Genomic DNA, 23,363 nt, shown 5'->3' with positions numbered 1-23,363 from the left:
ACAAGAGGCGAATATTCCAAACATTAAAACTCATAAGACGAAAACAAACTGACTATGTAATGGCAAAAAAAAAGTGTAATTATTCACCTCTGACACAAAAAGATTATTACTAGTAATATATCGATAATGGTTGCCATTAGAAATTGTCCTAGATAAAAAAAAAATATATTCACATCGTGTTTTTTGTATTTATAACATAGGGTTGATGTAATAAATAAGACTGTTTAAAAAAATATTTTAAAGACATTCTTAAAAACTGTACACATGTTATTAAGCTTGATGTATATATTTGTCTTTATTTCCAAAGTAAACAAATTACAAACAAAAAAGATTACAATATACACTAATTCATCAAAAGAAAGCAACTCAACCGTTATTGTTAGTTTCCACTAGTTAATTTTAAATGTTATTTCATAAAAAGAACTAAGACGTTGAATTCCTTAAACTCTGAAATCCGATTACCGTCTTCTTATCATCATTATTGATGATTTTAAGGAATAATATGGTTTGTAGGCATTCCAGATAATTCCTGTTTGACCTGTTCCGTTATATTTTCCGTTTAGATTTGATCTATAACAGTAACCACTCCGAAACCAGAACGCCCCTGTTTTCGTTTTCGCACAATTGCCATAGTCTCTATCATATGTGTAAAAAGATCTCCCATTACTGTAATCAAGACTATTTCCTGAAAGGAAAAACAATATAAAATCATATGTGAATATAAGACAAAAAAGCAAATGGAAATAAGACTTGACAACATTTATAAACATTCAGATAGCACATTGTTGTGATGATTTTGTATAATTACCATATTAGCACGAGAATCATCGAATTATTGCGTCACAGAATGAAGCTAAAGATGTCTCAGTCACCAAATGTAATTGATAAGTGAAAAGACTAGTTCATCTTTTTAATTTGTACAAGCTGTATATCATGTATATAGACTTTCATTGAAATGAAATAATACAGTTTTTATTTGTGAGGTATGTAACTGATAAGATATATAACACGATGTAGGCCATGTTGTAAATATATACCTAAATTGAACTTAGAAAGAGTCTTAATTGTTGTATAGAATTTTAAACAATACAGAATAAAGAGTTTCATTAGATTCTTCATTTTGAATATATAGGTTATTTTTCTTTCTATTAAAACCAGTTACCTGCATTGCCTGAATAGCCCGATGTATCTAAACCGTAGGAATTTCCGGAATTAATGTAAAAATTGGAATAGTTTGCCTCTCTTTTTTGGCCTTCCCAGTCTTCTAAGACAACACTTAGCTCATGTGTTCTATCGATGGAGATACGATAAATGTTTTCAAGTCCTGAAACAAATTAAATACTATAAGCATTTTTGCTTTCATTACAGTCATTTTAAATGAGTTTCTTGTTATTTTAATGCTTTTGAAATTATTAAACCATTGCATGCATGTATAATCATATAGGTTCTGTATGCACGGTTTTTATTTTTTATATTCATTATGAATCTATAACTTATTATCGACAAAAAGTATTTCACTCGATGATAGATGATCGCAAGCTAATTATCTTTCGAATTTGTTGCCGAAGTTTAGTGGATCGTGACATCAATAAACAATCAAGACAGACAGATAACACCGATTACGTGACAAAGAAGAGAATTGAAAGAGTCATGATAAAAAAAAATGATTACATTTCCCATGCGTTTCCAATTGTTAATCTTATTTTCACTTGACTGTTGTTTTATATTTGTACTTTTAAAACCTGCTCTATCTATTTTAAATCGTCCAGTGGATGTTCATTTACATCACATTTCCTCCCATGCACTTGCTCTGTGCAGTGGATGAAGTTGTAATGAGAGGTCAAAGTTAATGTGACTTCATACTTAGTCCGTCGGAAGGGGACGATAAATAGCTGACCCGTGTTAAGAGAAAACCATATCTCTTGCACGCTAAAGAACCCTTGTATAGACTTCGAAAAATGGCAGGCTAATGCCGCTATAAGGCAGTACTCGCAACCGGAAAGTGGAAAGGGATTAATATAAGTTGCAAAACTTGTTTCCCAATCCACTATAAATAAATATGTTTAAATTACATATGGCAAAATATCGCCGAATTAGTGTATTGGACAATAAATCAATATTAGATTACTTGAATTTTGTTTTAAATCCTAGAAATGGGCGTGGTACTTTAATTTAATTCTTAATTATTTTCGAATTATTCAAACATCATTTATTTTAATTAGAATCAAGTGATTTTTTTGTCAGATTTCTCCCGTTTTCACCGTTTTTTACTTATAAATGGACTTAGTTTTTTTGCCAGGAAACATTACACACAGTCTGCAGTTAATCTTTTTTAAAACATTTATTAGATACATAAACTATCCTGGATTTTTACGAAAACTGGACAGAAGCTTTTTACAATCAAAAGATAGTATCGAGAGGAATATTTTTATGAATTTTTTTCCTCATTTTTGTTGAGCCTGCGATTAACAGCAAAAGTAGGCGAGACACCGGGTTCCGCGGAACCCTCACAATTTTTTACAATAGGTACTCTTCCCAATTTATTTATTTATTTACGACGGTTGACGATATGTTTGCCCTTTTTCAGAAAATTTAAAGGTTTATGGGAATCTGCAAACTGTTTATGTGATTGTCTTGGTTGTTTATTTTCAGGACTCTGCGTTTCGGATGGTTTCAGATTCTTCGATGGATTTTTTTTTTCAGAAATCAAAACTCCACGAATTTAAAAACCCACGAACATGTAACTTGTCCTAAAACTACGAAAATTGATACCCACGAATAAAGTACTTTCACAGTAATCTTTAGACACGAAGTGAATAGCGTTGGAGTCATTGTTAGATGACTATAATCCCTTTATTCTGAAAAGCACTGCAGCATTGGTAACCCCAGGTATTTTGTTTCAAAATCTAAATGACGCTGGTGCAACATATAGATTACTATGTCAAAATGTAGGGTATTTCGTCCAATATCTTAACTTATATCAAATTTATAGTTTCTACAATCCACTTCATGGTGTCCGGATACGAAAGATTAAATTATTACCACTGGTTTGGAGATAAAAAAAACAACAACTTCAGAGTAAAGGTTAAATCGAGATGTAAGCACTCATTAAATTGTGGGTTATTAAATGACAAAACATCATTAATACTTATGAAAGTGAAATTAAGGATTTTGCATCTGATGCAATAAAAATGGAAAGTTAATGTTAGAAGAAGATGTTTTTGTGACTTTTGGAAGGTTCTCTATAATTTTTCTTCAAATAGGTACTAAAGGGAAATCTAGTTATGGTGCGAAGTTAGTACCCATTGAAGAACCGACTATAAATTGAATTGTCATTCTTTAAATTTAACAAATATGCTGTCAATTAAAAAAAAAGCATTTTGGTTTCTGCACTTTATTTGTTGAGGGATTCATTGTGGTTATACACAAAGTAGGATTATTCAAGCTCTTAATCAATGCATTTGTAACTACGTTTCACAATTTTTTAACAACACCCTGATAAATGAAATGATGCAGTCGATCTCTCAAATGATCGAGGGGAAAAGTAGTTACGCCAAGATAAATCAAGCGTTTTGATATATCTAGAAATGCAAATATTGTTATTTTAGATTTTCATAAGTTGTTTTTTTAAATCAACGTCCGATTGACATTCCATACTTCTTTGATATCATCACAGTTTTACTGCAGGCCACCTTTTCTGTGGAAAAAATGTTTTCTAATCTTTAAAAAGATGTTTTGTCATACATCTTGACTGCCAAGCTATATATTGTCTTTACAAGATTTTTATGAAGTTTAGGTACACAGTAAAATGGTATGTAGTACAATTATAGGATATTTTCGTCATTCTTTTTTTCTGTTAATACCGAATGACAGGAAGTTGGATTGAGGATTTTCTTAAAGTTCTTCTTTCATGAATGATGAAAAGTGTATGTTGGATTCCTAGTTTTGATGTCAATCCCAAATTCGTAAGTATTACATTCCAAATAATAGTTTTTGCATATAAAATAATATCGTTCGAGGCTCTGTGTATTTAAGGATGTACACCTCTGAGGAGCCAAAAATTACTAGAATTAAACTTTTTTTCTTAACCTGATTTTTGGGTTTATAAGACTGTGACAAAATAATTGGTGAAGAAAAAATCATATGGTGGTGCACTTCTATTTTTGCTACGGCCCTTTGAAAATGACCAATTTTGATGATTTTCCCATTTTTCATCGATTTTTACCTATTTTTGGGCTATTACCATGAAAAAAATCACAGTTCCACAATTAAACTTTTTCTCATACTTTCTATAAAGATGAAGTGGACCAATCTGAATAAATTTTACTTACAAAAACTATAGGTAGGTGTTAATATAAGAAAGTTTTATCATATTTTGACGCTTTTTTGTTTAAAATTTACCGTGCTGTCAATCTTGTATTTTTCTGATTTTTCTCAGTTTTAAGAACAAAATGCATATTATTTCAACTTTTTTGTTATAAATGAATGGAAAAAGACATATCTAAGAAATTTGAAAAGGCCGAAATGATATGGGATGTACATGATTCTTGTAAAATCATTTTTTGTATCCCTCACCCATTTTCTCAAAATTTTGGCTAACCATACTGCCTTGATTGGTCGTAAAATTTGAAAACTGGATTACGCAAAATCCATTCATTGTAAATACAAAATTTTTTCACAGATTTATGTTTACTTATAATATTTTTAAAATTCATTGATATTTTCCACTTCTATCACATGTTTTGGAAATAAATCAAGAACGAGATTTCAACGAGACTGAACGAGACTGAAAAGTCAGAAGAATACATCCTTAAACAACAACTTATTTGTTTCAAATAAAAGAAAACGCATCTAAAACCTCCGGTTTTTTGGAAGGGTCTGAAACCATTCAAATAAAGTGTCGAGTATTGGTTAATCCTTTGGCATAGTTCTCAACTGTATCCTTCTGAAAACTTAAGTTCTTCAATTGATTGGCTATGAAATTCAATATTTTGGGCCATTGGCTCCAAACTCTGTCTGTTGTTTGTTTTTTTTTTCAGATCCAAAGGATCCACAAATATTCACTCTGTGGTTAAAGTTTTTGAAATTTTAATAATTTCTTAAACTATCCTGGATTTCTACTAAACTTGGATAGAAGCTTGTTTATGATCATAAGATAGTATCCAGAAGTAAATTTTGTAAAAACAAAATCCTGTTTTTCCGTTTTTTACTTAAAAATGGACTTAGTTTTTTTGCCAGGAAACATTACATTCACTCTGTGGTTAAACATTTTAGAATTGTAAAAACTGTATCCTTCTGAAAACTTAAGTTCTTCAATTGATTGGCTATGAAATTCAATATTTTTAAAAACGATGTGTATGCCCCCTTCATCTGTTTACCCACTAAATCATTGGTAATCCCTGGTATCTTTTAAGTATTATGTATAGTGTGATTTTTGACTACCTTTTCTGCATTATTTCGTCTTCTTTCTGATTGATCACACCTTTTCTGTAATTGGTTCTCAATGCTATTCAACTTTATTTTGATTTGGCTTCAAAACAACGCCCTTAATATGAATACAAAACGCGTTCTTGGTGTACTCAATTATAAAACTGGTATCTTTAAGAAAAAATATATATGGAACTTGAAACGTTACGATGGATAGATTAGTTATTAAAAATTCTTTCACATCAAAATATGTATTCCCTGTAGAATCCATACTTTGAATAGTTGTTTTGTGAAAACCGTTACAAGAGACAGCAATTTCAGTCGATGTGTAGTTTCATCAGAAGTTTTCGACTGTCAAAAAAGTAGCTTTATAAGGGATGTTCAGCATGTTTGATACCGCCACATTATGTATTTGACTGTTCTAAGTCATTAACCTTTAATTTAGTATAGGTTAGTGTTTGTTTCCTGTTTAACATGTGTTTCGCTATTGGTTTGTTGACACGTGGACCTATAGTTTCTTCTAGATCCGAACAATTATCACGGGTTTTGAGATCCAAAACGTACATAAGAGATAAATCTAATTACCTAACCAATGTTCTTTGTCAACTCTTCCGAATCCTTCGGTGTATTCAGACAAAGATCTGTAAAAATCTACAGAACCATCATACCGCCTTTGTATAACCTACAAAAAAATATACAATGAAAACATTTTAACCCTACTCGTCATTATACACTGAGTGGCAACACATTCACTACCAATCTAATTTGTACTGCTGTTTGCGTTCTCTGAACAACAAATTATTCATTTTGTAAAAAATATTTCCGTACTCCATGTACTCCTTACAATACAATTATTAGATTTACCAGTGTACGTTATTTTTTCAACTACATTCTGTCTTAGGTTAAAACTGTCTGACTGATATTGTTTTACACCTCCCCCTTTTGTATTTATATTGTATCTACATTGTGTCATAGGTCAAATTTCTTCGTTCAATGTATGTTTACTTGCCTTTGTTAATATGTCTTTTGATTGAGTTAAGTCAGTTCAATTGACCATTTTTAGTTAGTCTTTCTATGCTGTGATATTACACTATTATTTCAGGTTAGAGGAAGGTTGGCGCCTGATAATAGTTATCAAAGGTACCAGGCTTATCATTTTATACGCCAGACGCGCGTTTTGTCTACATAAGACTCATCAGTGACGCTCAGATCAAAATAGTTATAAAGCCAAGCAAGTACATAGTTGAAGAGCATTGTGGACCCAAAATTTCAAAAAGCTGTGCCAAATATGGCTAAGGTAATCTATTCCTGGGACAAGAAAATCCTTAATTTTACGAAAAATTTAAAGTTTTGTCAACAGGAAATTTATTAAAATGACCATATAATTGATATTCATGTCAACACCGAAGTGCTGACTTCTGGGTTGGTGATACCCTCGGGGACGAAACGTCCACCAGCAGTAGCATCGACCCAGTGGTGAAAATAGTTATCAAAGGTACCAGGATTATCCTTTTATACGCCAGACGCGTGTTTCGTCTACATAAGACTCATCAGTGACGCCCAGATTAAAATAGTTATAAAGCCAAACAATTACATAGTTGAAAAGCATTGAGGACCCAAAATTTCAAAAAGTTGTGTCAAATACGGCTAAGGTAATCTATTCCTGGGATAAGAAAATCCTTAGTTTTACGAAAAATTAAAAGTTTTGTCAACAGAAAATTTATCAAAATGACCATATAATTGATATTCATGTCAACACCGAAGTGCTGACTACTGGGTTGGTGATACCCATTGTGTTATTGTTTTAATATTTTTTTAAATTCTTGTCATTATTTTTCGCTGATGAGCTTTGTCTGTGTGCCTTTTTGTGTTTCTTTGATACATATGACTTATAATGGCTTTTTACTTATACATCTCGTCATTTTGTTATTGACTATGATAATTTTTGTAATCTTTTATTTCATTTTTGTTAATGTGCTTTGTCTATATGCCATTTTGTGTTTCTTTGATACATATGGCTTGGCTCTGTATTTATACATCTCGTAATATTATGTTATTGTGATTTTGTAAATTTTTGGATTCTTGTATTTCAATTTTGCTAATGTAGTTTGTCTTTATGCCTTTTTGTGCTTCTTTGTTACATATGTGTGGTTTTTTTTTATAGTGATAAAGATTATAACACAATGTTGACTGCTCTACCCCTATTTTTTACATTTTTGCCTGTTATGTCTGTTTGTTTTGTTCACACATCATTATCAATATAATGAAATTTGATGCGACTGTCATACAAATTATAGGTTTGGCTAGCTATAAAACCAGGTTTTTGGTTTTGCGATTTGATAAGGTAATTTATGAATTTGCCATGGAGATCGATATTTTTGTGATTTAATCATTTTTATATGGTAATTGCAGCACACCATTCATACTTTGGACTCTGGATGTGGGTATTTAAACTAACTTATTAACAGAGTATGTTGAACCAAACATTGATGCATTACATTCGAAAAAAATACACAAATAATTATATACTTTATATGAATACCAGGCAAAAGTGTTTCATATTTTCATTTTGGGTTTCAAACCTACTTGAATTTATTGCAAAACTGCAAAAACTACAATGAACATCATAACGTTAGATCATATAATTTATTTCCAGATATGAGCAAATTGTGAATTCTAAAAACATGTGGGTACAAAATAAATTTACAAAAGATTTAACTGTGTTTTAAACATCGTTTTGGGGAAAACGTTGGTTATACTTCGTCGATACACTAGGTGTAAAATGGCAATTATTGACTAAATATGTCAATTTCGACATGGTTTTTGACATCATAGTGACAACACATGTGACTATTACAATGTATTTCGAAAGTGTCCAGATTATATCATAAAGATTAACATAATTGTGAAAGGCTTGAACTTAGATTATATCATTAAAATCAACATATATGATAGGGGAAGGCATGATTCATTTTACCATTTCCGATTTTATGTTTAAAATTTTCTTACACATTTTAACATTTTGATTACCCGAAAATACATCAGTATAATTAATAAAACAATTCATTGAAAGTTAAAATATCAATAAACATAGTTCGAATAGAGGCGAAAGATGCAAAAGAGACATTAAATTGTTGTCTCTTTGACACATTTCCCATTCCATTCTCAATTTTATTTGATATTTAATAATCTGTGTATGTCACTTTTGATCATAAAGATCCTAATATTTAAGGAATCCCTGGCTTTCAAATGTTTCAACGCTACTTATGAAGGTCAATCCTAAAAGCACTTTGGAAACATGAACTTTACTGTTTATTTCATTAACAAAGTTTTTGCAAACAAAAAATATCAGGTACACTCAAAGCAAAATGAGAGTACACCTCGAGCTGTCATCGGTGAGTTAATTTGATGACAGAGTGGACAGTCTTACATACTCTGTTTATTGTAAATCATAAGATTATATTTCAGTTAATACATGTACCGTCCATTTCTTCTCCTCCGTTACTATACAGTAGACAGATATTCTTCTCGATGATGTCTTTCCTTTAGGGTATACTGAATACACCCCATCGGTGTCGATGTCTATGTCTTCACACTCAGATGGTAGATCTAAAGATTAAAAAGACGTAGACAAAAGTATATTCAGGAAATGATTTTGATAACTTTTTTTTCATTTTCATACCAATTTAAGTGCAATTCATACACCCTATGATAAGAAATAACGAGAAATCTTTTTGTTATTTGATGATTGTACCAAATCAGGAAATATTAAAGACTTTGAATGATATTTTTTTTTAATTTATTACCTATGATGTTTGAAAGGTGTGCTGATTGTGCCCAAATATTAGCATATATATATAATGCATATTCCAGGCAAAACATCTAAGTAAATATCAGAAGTCGTTTAAAAAAAACATGCCGACAATCGGACAATAACAAAATAAATATAAATAAACAAGTGGATGTTCGACCTTCAAAAATTAGCAAAAAATTTTATTACATGTCAATTTAAAAATAAAATTGTTATACAATTCAAACAAGAAAACCAACGACCTGGTTTAAATTATGTACAAAACCAAAACAAAAGAAAAAAACAAATATAATATACACAAGTTTGTTCTTTTCTTTATATTTGAAATCAGGCAATCATAATTAAAAAAAAAATGATTTGAAATCACCGATATTTTTTATGTGCTTACTTTTTACACAATTTATGCCATTCCAGTACGTCGATCTTTTGCAGACACACGTGTCACCGGAGTCACACTCTAGATTTTTCTGACATTCAATTGACGAAGAGCAATCACCACCTAGTTCCTTTTCTGATATTGAAAAAAAAATAATGAAAAATCTTGTTGTTTTATAAAATATACTACAAGTGTTCTTAGTGATGATATTTATTATGAGGTGTAATACCACCAAATTGTAGTACGTCACATCCGGTTTCATACGAAAAAGGGTCGATTTTTTGCCTTGAATTTTACAGTTGTAGGAAATTATTCCTACATTTCATTGCAGTAGCAATTCTGAGTCGTAAACATATATCTTGGGTGTTTCAAAGGACCATTTTTATTTGGTGTTTCTATAAAAGATTTTGAAAACTTGTGGTTACATGGTTACTAAAGCTTGTAAACGGGAAAGAAAGTTTGGAATTTTGATTCCTTAACTTCCTGTGATAGTTATTATCTTATTTGCAATGACATAGTATGTGAAATTTTGTCTGTACTTCTGGATATGATAAAAATTTACTCATGCCGAGTATTTCTTTATTCAAAGCAAAGATAAATTAAGCACAATTTTTCAAAAAATACAAATTTAACAAACACTGATAGGGGAAATCAATGGTGGCATTACATTAATAAAGTGTTCTGCTTTCAATTTTGAATAGTTATGTATTTCCATTTTTTTCTTTACACAGAAAACCCGATTATTTGTTTATCATCCTTATATTTTGGGAGTTCATACACAGGTGCTTGGATGCGATAGCAGCATGATAACCAAAGAAACAATCAAACTTGCCGAAGCCGCGGTTAATAATGTTTTTAAAGGCATACATGACAGACCTTGAACAATTGAAATATTTTGGTCCATGTTAATACATACAATCACGTTCAAAAATATAAGAAAGAAAATACGTACTTAAAATACATTGCTCGTTTTCTGATTTCCAATATTCCAAATCCGTACATTTACATTTTCCATTTCTGCAATTCATAGTGTCTTTACATTCAGCCGTAGTCTGGCAAACAGAATTTTCAATTTTCTCTAAAGTAAAAAAGAAGGATTCAGTTCGTTCTTTATTTTAAAACGACTTCAATAAAAAATATATAAAGGATGAAATAGGTTCAACTAATTTCCTCTCAGTATTTGTTACAGTTATAAGACCAGAATTTGGCTACTTATTTGGCCGGTTTTGGCTATGCTTTTTCTTTATTTTGGTAGATAATCTCTTAATCTTTAATTAAATATTTGGATTTTCAAATATATTGGCGTGAAACATCACTGGAGAGAAAATTTTGATACAGTCTTGCAGTGTTTTTTTTTCAATTTTGCTTAGATTAAATGAATTAATGTGTATCTAAAAGGCAATGGTTTGATTCATTTGTGATAGAAGATTTGTTTGTTAAGGATGTTCTTTGCAATTTAGCATACCAAATATCTATCATTTTGTTACATGTTGGTGACGTTTTCATAAAATATGTCTAAATGATGTTAAAACATTTTTGAAGCTATGATACTGTGTATTTTAATAAAGCTCTAAACAGAGAAAAAAGTGCAAAACAAATACAAGGAACAATTGATTATATCTTTCTGATATTTCATTGTTTTTACTGTTATTTGTAAACCGTTTATGCTTGTCTTGAGATAATATTTAAATCGAAAAAAAGAATAAAGTATTGGTATCATCAACAATAACGCACATACATTTACTTCCAGAAGATATCAAAATTTACATTCATTGAAAGAAAAACCTTTCAAACTTACTTGATAAACATTTGTGTTCTTCAAGAAATTCTGTTTCAGGACAATTACAAGTACCATCAAGACAGGGTAATTCTGGTCTGCATTCAAACTGATCTTTGCATGTCATTCCTGGTAACTTTTCTTTAATGATAGAAAAACACAAAAGTATATCGTTAAAATTACTTCAAAAACAACCCTAGAAGTAAGTTTGTAAATCGAATGTAAAAGCGATCATTTATACTATAACTGCAGTTAAATATAACTATGTTAAAAACATAATCAACTTTTTACAGACCAGTTTTTTGATATCGCACAGTGTACACAGATAGGTAAAGACCTAAAATTTTAAACTTAGTTATGTATAAATTATACTTATGATATTGCTAATAGCGTGATTAAATTTGAAATCTAGATATGAAAAAGACAAACAGCTTACATAGTATACATTCCTCGCTCCATTATCAAAACCTACAACCGCCAATATAAAACAATCCAATGTTAATAGGATGCATCTCTTTTTGAATAAGAGGGAACTTTTTTAATTGTTTAAATTAATACCGTATGTTATTTTAACCTGTATTTTGGAGTACTCTGAAACATTTCCTATAAATAGATCGGAAACGACATAAAAAAATATTAAGTTTTATCACATATTTGTTACGAATACGTTGGGTTTTGCATATGCAATAACCTCAAAATTGCCCGGGGCAAAAAAGACGATATTCATATTGTGCCCTGATTCCAAATGACGTCACGTCAATGCGTCCTTAACGACACTTTTGTGATACAAAATTCAAAATTTTACCTGTTATGTTTCATTAAATTGTAATAATTGAACTTTGTGTCTCTATTCTGCAGAACTTAGATATGTGATAAATAGATTATAACATGTCTTTTCCATATTGGCCCTGGTATCATCCCTCGACCCATATGGGCCCTCGGCTAAAGCCTCGAGGCCGATATGGGAGTCTCGGGATGATACCAGGGCCAATATGGAAAAGGCCATGTTATAATCTATACTTATTACCACATAATATCAAGATAAACGATTAACTGACTCAGACTAAATTAATGATATAGACTGCTTAAAGAACATGCTATTTGAAACAGTTAAGAGACTATTATCACGGAAATACAGAAGTTCTTATATGGAGGCGATGTTATGCAGGACATTTTTACCATGTGTTAGATTGTAGTTTGTCATTACGTAGTCTGATCTTTTCATTACCGAACGTGACTTATCTCGATTGTGACTGTTTTGCTGAGTGTGAATTCGCATTGCTATAAGACGTGTCACGGTACTTTTCCATCCCAAATTCATGTATTTAGTTTTGATGTTATATTAAATTTGTTATTCTCATCGGATTTTGTCAAATGTCTTAACGTTTGTAGTTGTAAATCTTATTTTGTTCTGTTGTATTCGTGTGTTATTGTAAAGATAATTAATGATTCAGTTCATTTATTAGATTTTAGTTTGGATCAACGAAATTTATGCGATATATTTGGTTGACAATTTAATTCAGAAGAAACACCGACATAGCTAGATAATATAATTAATTATCTAATTACTATCACAATTTGATATTAATAAGTAGTGTAATTTTCATAGTTATAAATAAATGTTTTATCAGTCTTACAAATCTAATCTTGAATTCTATCATAATTCTATCTTATTTTTGGGGAATCTTTTTAGAAATTCAAATGTGACGTCACCAAGTGTGTTGATGACTTTGGCTAACTCGGCTGATGTGCTGGTTTAAGTTGCTTTATGTAATGTATCCGTTTTTATTCTATAGTTAGTCACCACTTCGGTCTCATCATGTATATCCATTATATAGCCATTTTATTAAATTTACTGTTTGCCAAAGTATGAATTATTCTAAATAATAAGGATGTTCCTATCCCAGACAGAAAACCTAAGCCTAACTTTCTTATATTTCAAGGAGTAATGTCAGCTGTTTATTCCTATATGAAAAGTCTTAATATTAAAAGTAATCAGCTTATAAAGCCTTATGGGCCAATTATACCAACTACTATTTCTATATTTATGAAATCTACAAAAGGATCAAAAGACATGTACAATGTTTTAAATGAAAAAATAACAAATATCACATCACAGGAAAAGTGGTCCTTAATCTTAAATAGACATAATATTATTTGGAATAAAATATACAGACTTCCGTTTTACATTACTAAAAACTCAAAATTACAGTGGCTCCAATACAGGATAAATCACAGAATTTTGGGAACAAATAAATTACTCTACAAAATTAAAGTCTCACAAAACAATAAATGCACTTTCTGTTTGGACTCAATAGAAATTATTGAACACATATTCTGGACATGTCCGAAAGTTTTTGATGTTTGGGAAGAACTTAATAAATGGATATATTCAAAAGTCCAAATTGAACTACCACTTAATTTAGATATTGTCTTATTTGGGATATTAGAAAAAACAGAAAAAAACTACATAAGAAATCTCATAATACTATTAACTAAATACTATATATACAAAACAAAAATGCAATGTGGACAAGTAAATAGTGTAGCCTTAAAAAATTATCTTAAAGAAAATCTGTTTATTGAAAAAATAATATTTTATAAAAATAAACCACTGCAAAGAGCGTACACCTGCTGGAACCCCTGGCTCCAACTAATAGAATGATTTTATAAGTTAACTTTCACGAAATAAAAATATCTACCCAATCCATGCTACCTCAGATTAAGATTTTCTATTCTTTTTTAAAGTTATTATTAATAAAATATTATATGTTTATAGAAGGATTCAAAATGTCAACTTTATGCACTTGTCTCGATTTTGCTGATGTACTATGAACTTATTTACTATTGTTAATATACATGTAGTTCTTTGCCAATAAACACATTACAAAAAAAAAAGAAAACCTAAGCCGTATTAGTCACAACTTTTTGGAACTTTTGGTCTTAACTTTTTGGAACTTTTGGTCTTCAGTGCTCTTCAACTTTGTATTTGTTTTGGCTTTCGAACTTTTTCACCTGAGCGTCACTGGTTAGTCTTCTGTGTCTGGCGTATTAAATTTTAAACCTTATACTTTTTGTTAGCTATTATTCGTGTTTCTCTGTCCTATATTTTCTCCCATTTATTTGTATTGTAGTCCTGTCATGTAATGCTGTCATTTTAATGTTATATTTAACATTGCCATTAAAGCGGGAGGTTTGGCATGCCACAAAACCAGGTTTAACCCACCATTTTTTTTTTAAATGTCCTGTACCAAGTCAGGAAAATAGCCATTGTTTGATTATACTTCGTTTCTGTTTGTGTTACATTTTAATGATGTGTTACCGTTGTGTCGTAGTTCTCCTCTTATATTTGATGCGTTTCCTCAGTTTTAGTTTGTAATTCGGAATTGTTTTTTTCACAATCGATTTATGAATTTCGAACAGCGGTATACTGTTGCCTTTATTGTGTAGAATCTTTTAAAAGATTGATCGGATTCAAATTGTTAATTTTTCTTATGTTGTCCTCATTACAATGAAGTAGCAAGGTTTTTATATATTCTAACTGTATATCTACGGGCTGTAAGAAGCAATGTTTTATATATTCCAACTGTACATGTAAGGACTGTAAACACTAACAAAAATACCTACTGTTAACACAGTAACTGCCATCCCAGTAATCGGTATCTCTACATTGACATATATCCTCTTTGCATTCTAATGTTTCCTTACATTCTGGATAACTGTAACATGTAGAATTAACAGTTTTTCCTGAAACATAGGATTATGAATTATTATTTTTTAACCTGCAATATCCTTAGCAACAAATTGCACGTTAAAGTGGTTTTGTTTAAGTTCCAAAAAATAAAAATGTTGCTATTTTCATAAAACATTTAGGAATGGAATAAATCTTTTATCACACTCATTGAAGTATACATGCACTGACTGAAATGCATTCTGCAGTAAGAATTCATTATTAATGCTTTTGTAATTTGGAGAAATGTGAGGCTGATTGCAGATCTGTGATCGTATCTTTTAACTTGTTACATTTTAAGATTCAGGAGAATTCTCATTTTGACACCTGTTTGTTGTTAAAGACCTCTAGATGTCTTTTGGTTCTCTATATATAGTTCCTGTCTTTCTGACATATACTCCACACATCTTTTGATTCTCGTTGCTTTTGGATACATCTATAACATACGGGTGTGTTACATGAATTTTGAACACATGTATAGTATATATCTATAATTTGGATATATATCAATCTACTCATACTCAATGTACAAATGGAACCATTCCAAAAATCCGAGGAAGGACACTGGCATATCTGACGAAAACATGATAAACTTGGTTGGCAATCTGCTGATTTACTGCATTCCTCTTTAGAAGCCTTCCCTGAATGGCAGAAAAATAGCATTATACATAATTTTCATTAAAGTAAAGTTTTAAGTGTTATAAAGATAATAGTACAAGAATGTTTTCTTTTTTTCCAGTAATACCAAATTCTATAATTGAACTACAAATGGTCGGTGAACTATAATCTTATCAAATCAGGAGGAGTTTATTTTTTATCTTTCGCATTTGAGAACCAGCTTTGTATTCAATACTTTAGTTCAATTTCATGTGAAAATACTAAATTCTTAGTGTTTATTCTTTAAATTAAGTAAATTTATCCAAGACATTTTGAGAACACACAATGATGTACACATGAACGCACAGAACATTCTTATTTTGGCAATAAATCTTGGTATCAAATTTAATATCAGTCTTTTTGAGTTTTCGTGCATGAAATAGTTGCAACTGGATGTGAAGCAACCAACAATCAATCAATCAATCTTTAGTTTTCGACGCGTCAATAAATTTGGAATCATACATCAAAACGAAAACTTTTCACAAAGTTAACATCAATTTGAATTGTTGTTTTATTATTTCAAAAGATAATTAAAACATCAATTGTGATAGACTTCTTGAAGATAAGTTAGCATACATGCTGGTTTGTTTTTGAAGGATTCTTCACAATTTAAAAATTAGTTTATATATTTTGGCAGATTGCACATTCTACATCACAACTTTATTGACTGTTCTGGAATATTTGTTGTTCAGATGACAACCGACATGATCCTTTGTCTAAACCACAATATTGTTATCTTTTCTCCAAATGTGCTTTTCCGAATTAGACTTCTTATTTGATAATCAGCAACACTACGAGTGCCATCTGTGTAGCAAGATCTGCACTTCTGTTTCAGGATTAGAAAATTTCCATGAACGATGGTTTATTAATTTGGTGTTGTCTATGGGTTAGATAAGAATCAATTTCATATCCTCTATTGAGTGATGTCTCATCGTTAGATTTTACAGAACTGTTTGTATTTTTCACATATGGTTGTCATTATAATTTCATACGACTGTCATACTAGTGGGAGGTTTAGCTAGCTATAAAATAAGGTTTTTTTTCACCAATTTTTACATAAGGCAAAGCTTGTACCAAGTCAGGTATATGAACGTTTTTCCGTTCGTTTGAGGTTTTGATTTTGCCATTTTTTTGGGGGACTTTTCTTGTAGTTCGGTATTGTTGTTATTTAGCTTTTTATAAAAGTAACACAACGGATATCACATGTAGAGTAGTATCTGTTTGCCCTTTCAGAGCACAGGAGATCACCCCTGTTGTGTTGGGGTTTGTACTGCTCAGTCTTGACATGTCTATGATGTGTTATATATACTGTTATTGGTCTGTTGGATGTTTACCGGTGTTTTGCCATGATATTGTTAATTTTGTTTACGACTAAAGAGTGCTATTATCACTTTGGTATCTTTCGTCTTTCTTTTAATAAGCAAAAAACAACTGCAAGTTACCGATATCATACCATTTAGTTAACTCACTTCGAACACATTTGTTTTCATCAAGGTAGTACGTATCTGGACATGAACATATTCCGGCCACACAAAACAGATCGTCTTGGCATTCCGTCTGAGAATAGCACTGCATACCGAATATTTTTTCTGTAATTACCAGTAATTATGAAAATGAAAAGACTTAACCAAACTACAACTTCTTGGTCATAACCATTTACCATTAAAAGAAGATATGACAAAATCATTTTTGCCGGTAAACAAAAATATATAAAATCAACAAATGTCTATAAGATATCTTTTTTTTTTAATTATACCTTATAATTTTGACAAGTTATATCGCAAATGACGTTTCTGCTTTAATGTGACCACAAAAATTCACTATAGCTATTTCATAAATTGCAATTAATGTTTACGTTTTACATATTAGGTCATTTTCAATAAGGCATACCCAACACCAAATAGCAACCACAATGTTCTGGTACAATTCTAACATCCACAAGGTTGTGGCATAGTGTAACCCTATTACAATTGTTAAAAGTTATATTTGAAACAAACCTTCAAAAATCAATCGAAGATTATTAATTATATAAGTTTGTTGTCAATCTTAATTTATTTTAAAATCTTCAATTATGTTTGAGTCACCAGATTTGAAATTTTTTGTCTCAGACATGATTATTACAGCATTCTTGGCTGTAAAATGTAATGTTAACGTATAACTCCACCCTTTCAAAATTTGGATTCAAAAAGCTTACTCGTAATGCAGCTTGTGCCATTCCATGTTAGATCTGCAACGCACTGACAGGTACCATCTAAGCACAGAAGTTTCCCACTGCATTCCAATGAATTTTTACATGTGGAATTAATCGTGGATACTGTGAAAAATGCAAGAATATCTTGTTTTACATAAATTCAACATATATTACTACCTGAATAAGTTCTATTCAAATTAATTCATTCTGAAAAAGGAAAGCAAGTTAAGCTCAGTAGTAAGTGATCCAGTACTGACATGATTTATACCATATTTTCTTAATTCGTAGTAATAAAATAAAGGAATTAATAAGAAACAAAGGGTCAAACTTCTTCAGGCAAAGATGACCATATATGAATTCGACCTTATTTTCAAAGTTCCTGTTGGCTATATATGTAGAAAAAAACACATCTATAGTGGGTTCCAGATCTATGGCAGATTCCTAATCTATGGCAACTATGACGTCATGCCATCCCAAATCTATGGCAGATTTTTTAAAATCCTAATCTATGTCAAGTTTTGTAATTTCCTAATCTATGGCGGATTTTTGTTGTTTCCAAATCTATGGCAAGTTTTATGCAAATGTAGAACAAAGCAGTACATATGAACAATCACTGACTTGGCTTAAGTAAGTTGAAATGTACGACAACGGGGCATGTCTATAAACATTTGTGAAATAAAAACAAAACCATAGAGGTCAACCAATAAAAAAGTATAGAAGGGATATACCGTAATACAGAAATCAGGATTAAAATGATCTTCCCCGGTAAAAAAAGCATGTCTTAATTTGTGCATTGTACCTGTTTTAACCATTAATTAAAACACTAGAAAAAAAATGGAAAGCAGTTTTTGATATTTTTATTTCAGCGTTTACGATTATTTTTTTTCACTTTGACGATTTAAGTCAAGGTTGTAATCAGTAATTTCATTTTCTGACTTTTAATTCTTTGCCAGTCGTAGACGCTAAAATATTTACTATAACTCCATTCCCAAAATATCCACTACTAAAAACAGCTGTGCATTTTTTGATCGCGGTATTCGGATTGTACATCACATAATTATTGTTCCTCCTATGGATAAAATATCACATCTTCTTTTAACATGTTTAAACCATTGGCAAATTGTTCTAGTTGGAAAACGGAAAGTGTTTTCCTTAGTATTTTAAACACATGACTCCAGAAAAGTTTGGAGATCCAACAATTTTGCTGAAGTCGGCGACGACTTATATGGCGTTACTTTATTGTGACGTTCTATTTCACTCTTTTTCCAGGAAAATTACGTAGTTTCTTAATCTGTCATAATTTGGAGAAAACAAAAATCTGCCATAGATTTGATTTATTTAGCGTTTGTAACCTCATATTGCACTGGATTAGGAACCCGCCATAGATTTGAGTCCTACATATATATTGTTCCTCATGTTTTCGGGTATTTATACATTCTTTACTTGAAACTATTAAGTTTGAGCATCACTGGAGAAAACATAAGCAGAAAAGCGTTTCGCACGCACGAACGGATTTTATCAAGTGTTATTTTCATTTCATATCCTAATGGATTATACTTACACTTGAACATACACTGGTTACTTATGTAACGTCGACTAACAAAATTTTTGAGCCAAATGCAGCCTGTAACACCTATACAAATTGATCAACTGTTAAAGCATTTTAGCTCATTGTTTCATTGAGAGGTTATGGTAAGGCAACCAAAATGAACTATTTATGTCAACATGCAGAGGCAAACGTTGCCTCGCTAGCTATCCTATTCAAAATACAAATTCCTCAGCTAACATGTATATTTTTAATCAATCCTTACGTCATAACTTAATTTACTGGTAGCTTTTTTGTGAACATACGTTTAATCTATTGTTTTTTGTGAAATGTTTTATAATTTTGTTTGTCTTGTGGTCGTCTTTAATCGTGGCTACAGTGTTGTCTGATTTTTTACTTTCTTTTTTATGATAGATCAACCCCAAGCAATGTTTCTATTTGTTTGTATTAGCTTGAGACTTTCGTTTGTCCTTCTGAATATATTTTGAATACTGTTGAAATTGCCCGTTTTTCCTTCTCGATATGTTCTGAAAGTTCTTTCAGACACATTCATCTTGTAAATTTTCATTTGTGTAATTATGTTATAGTAAAGTTCACATCTCATTATATGCATAATTATTCTACCAAACAAAAAATGTTGCTAAATTGTAATTTAAGATAACTTTAAGTGATCTTGATGTCAAGGGTTCTCATTTGTTTTGAGCCTCTTTAACATAATTAACCCAGGAAATCACTTTAACCACAGGAAGTTTTCAAAATTTAATATTTATGAATCCTAACTATGTCATTGATACCTGGTACGGCATTTCAAAACCCAGTTTCTAAAATCTAAATTTGAAATTTTCTTTTCCAACCAGTTCTCCATACCGAATACAAAACTTTTGACCAAGTATAACAAAAAAGTGAAATAACAAAAATACCGACTCCAAGAAAATTTAAAACGGAAAATACATTAACAAATGACAAAACCAAAAGCTCACAATCATAAAAATGAATGGAAAACACTTGTCATATTCATGACTTGGAACAGGCATTTTCTGATGTAGCAAAACGGTGGATGAACCTGATTTTATAGGTAACTAAACCTTTTACTTGTATGACAGTCACCTACAAATTCATGATATTGTGTGAACAAAACACACATGCATAATAGTTTATTACTCATCATGGTTCATATGTCAAATATAGATATAACCGTGCAGTATATCTTTGATAGATGGAAAACTCTTATGCAATACAGGTCAACAAAGCCTAACAACTTGTGTGCGAAATAGGCATGAACATTATCGCTAAATAATTTTAAATGCCTTCTTCTGAAAAGAATACATTGTTTTCAATAACAAAAACGTCAAAAAAACTGCACTATGATTGTACATATACCATTACTTGACGGTTTTTTTCGAATATGAGTTTCACAAAATCAACAAAAGGACGCGTAGAAAATTTCCAAGCCATTCATATAACAGATATTGGTAAAATAAGATGAATTTTGACAGACATATAGTACTTAAATCTAATATATAAAGGTAAAACAGTAAAGAGTGATTGATATAGCTTACCTGGTTTTAGCTGATCATTCTCGTCATTTATTTTATCAATAAAACTTCCCTCATTTACTGCTAAATTGAAAATCAAAATTATAACAACTAATGTTGAAAACATATTTGAGAACATTAATACTGAATGTTTTAAACCGATATTTATATATATGTGTCGTTTGGGGTGCTCGAAAGGGTTATATCTGACTTAATTTTATTAATCAAAAAAGTTAAAAATTCTACTACAAGACGTATTGTTTGCATTTCACTTTTTTATAGTGTGATATAACACAATGGTAACAGAAAAAACAGTTATTTTCTTTTTTGTGAACTGATTATATTTGTATACCAGGTAAAGATGGCGATTTTTGAAGCGTTGAAGTTAATTACGTGTCTAGCCTTTTTTGTGGTTATTATGGGTACAAAATTTGGTTATCTCTGGACTTTTCTTGTGCGTCAAAAAACTCTTCATCGAAGCGTTCGTTTGTTTAGCAGAATGTAGAAACATATAGCCATTCCCGTTCGTTCGAAATTTGGACATTAAACAGATGATCCGTGAATGTTGGGTGTCACTCAGTGCGATAAAAAAAAACATACATACCAGCCACCTCTTGTAAGAGGGCCTCGGGTGGAAGGCAAAGTGTTGTACCTGATTATATCGATACCTTTCTTTCTAGATTTGTAGACGAAATTCCCTTCACAATCGAGTGCTAATAGTGTTTTAGCTAAAAACTTGCCTCCCACCGACCCCTCCTTTCACCTTCAATATTGCCATGACAGGGGAAGCAATCTCAGCATTATGTTTATTGATTTCATTTCATTTATGAAATTTTATCACTGGTTGTTTCAAAAATTTCACTCATCCCCCAAGAATTTCTGGGGATAAACTGTCAAATTTCATACAAATTCATTCCAACACCAATTCAACATCAACACTACTAGGCTTCCTCATAGCCTCCTTACAGGCTTCCTCATTGTCTCATTATAGGCTTCCTCATAGCCTCATAGGCATGATAGCCTCTAGGAATGATAGCCTCATAGGCTTCCTGATAGCCTCATGCATTTATTTTGAACCATCGTTCCAATTGGATTGGTGTGATGTCAAGCCAGGGGTCTATACTTTGCTACTTTTCAGTATGCACATAGCTAGGCTCTTGGTTTAGGCATGGAGCAAAAAATTAAATTTTTTAGCTGAGTAGTTTCCCCAAGGGAATTTCAACTGTCAAATTTCATACAAATTCATTCCAACACCAATTCAACATCAACACTACTAGGCTTCCTCATAGCCTCCTTACAGGCTTCCTCATTGTCTCATTATAGGCTTCCTCATAGCCTCATAGGCATGATAGCCTCTAGGAATGATAGCCTCATAGGCTTCCTGATAGCCTCATGCATTTATTTTGAACCATCGTTCCAATTGGATTGGTGTGATGTCAAGCCAGGGGTCTATACTTTGCTACTTTTCAGTATGCACATAGCTAGGCTCTTGGTTTAGGCATGGAGCAAAAAATTAAAATTTTTTAGCTGAGTAGTTTCCCCAAGGGCCAAATTATAATTGTGATGTATATATATAAAATAAAAGTTGCAATTAAATTATGATTTATGTTTAATTCAAACATGGATACCAATGGCATTGCTACACAGTATTTCCCAGGAGTTTATTTACAAGATAGGTGATAGCAGGAAAAATTAGGTTGATAATAGTGTGAGCACTAAATCCTTAATTTTACATATCATGAGTTCAAACAGTGTGTTCTGAAAGAAATCAGGGGTAATTAAATTATTTAAATTACTATGAAATTAATATGAACTCATTATGTGTGACTTTGAGGATTTTGTTCACTGACACATTTATTAGCAAAATTAAAATATAGGGCCGAAAGTTAGATCAGGATGGTTTAATTGTCAGGTCAAAGAATTTGCAAGAAGATATGAGGTTGGATGTTTGCTCAGGTGTTAACACACATTTCCCTATTACATAACAAGCAGGAGGTCTAATTTTATCAGTTCCAATACAAATATACATGTCTTGTTAATTAGTGACCACTTGTGGCATTTGGCTTCCTTTGTCCTTTGTTTCTTGATACATTAATCTGGGTGCAGTTTTAACTCCTCCCACTTAGGAGTATCCCATTAAGAAGTTGTGTATTAAAAACCTGTGTATGCTGCCTTGAGTATTCATTTATCTAAATGCAGATTAAGCAGTTATAGAATAATCTTGGCTAATAGTGCTAATAGTGTTTTAGCTAAAAACTTGCCTCCCACCGACCCCTCCTTTCACCTTCAATATTGCCATGACAGGGGAAGCAA

At 31.2% G+C, this 23,363-nt stretch overlaps 1 protein-coding gene across 1 annotated transcript; it reads right to left on the bottom strand.

The window, feature by feature from the left end:
- Positions 1-249: 249 nt before the first annotated feature.
- Positions 250-21,157, bottom strand: LOC143081578 (uncharacterized). Its single transcript, XM_076257375.1, has 12 exons — positions 21,075-21,157; positions 17,973-18,092; positions 17,248-17,367; positions 15,643-15,762; positions 15,019-15,138; positions 11,413-11,532; positions 10,567-10,692; positions 9,627-9,749; positions 8,909-9,036; positions 6,013-6,109; positions 1,163-1,324; positions 250-685 (listed from the first exon to the last, which is right to left on the bottom strand). The coding sequence occupies exons 3-12, from the start codon at positions 17,351-17,353 to the stop codon at positions 459-461; spliced, it is 1,329 nt and encodes a 442-aa protein (XP_076113490.1). The 5' UTR covers positions 17,354-17,367; positions 17,973-18,092; positions 21,075-21,157; the 3' UTR covers positions 250-458.
- Between the last annotated feature and the right edge of the window lie 2,206 nt (positions 21,158-23,363).

The sequence above is a fragment of the Mytilus galloprovincialis genome, chromosome 7, assembly GCF_965363235.1.
Source record: "Mytilus galloprovincialis chromosome 7, xbMytGall1.hap1.1, whole genome shotgun sequence".
Lineage (NCBI taxonomy): Eukaryota > Metazoa > Mollusca > Bivalvia > Mytilida > Mytilidae > Mytilus > Mytilus galloprovincialis.
Note: the sequence above shows the minus strand (reverse complement) of the source record. Positions and strands in the feature narration are given on the sequence as shown.

What these genes read in the sequence shown, in the direction of transcription:
- LOC143081578 (XM_076257375.1), bottom strand. Translation starts at nt 17,353, where the DNA reads ATGCAGTGCTATTCTCAGACGGAATGCCAAGACGATCTGTTTTGTGTG. An exon ending in TGGTTCCATTTGTACATTGA is followed by an intron (nt 15,139 to 15,642) that starts GTATGAGTAGAT and finishes CCTATGTTTCAG; the next exon opens with GAAAAACTGTTAATTCTACA. An exon ending in TGACAAAGAACATTGGTTAG is followed by an intron (nt 1,325 to 6,012) that starts GTAATTAGATTT and finishes AATTTGTTTCAG; the next exon opens with GACTTGAAAACATTTATCGT.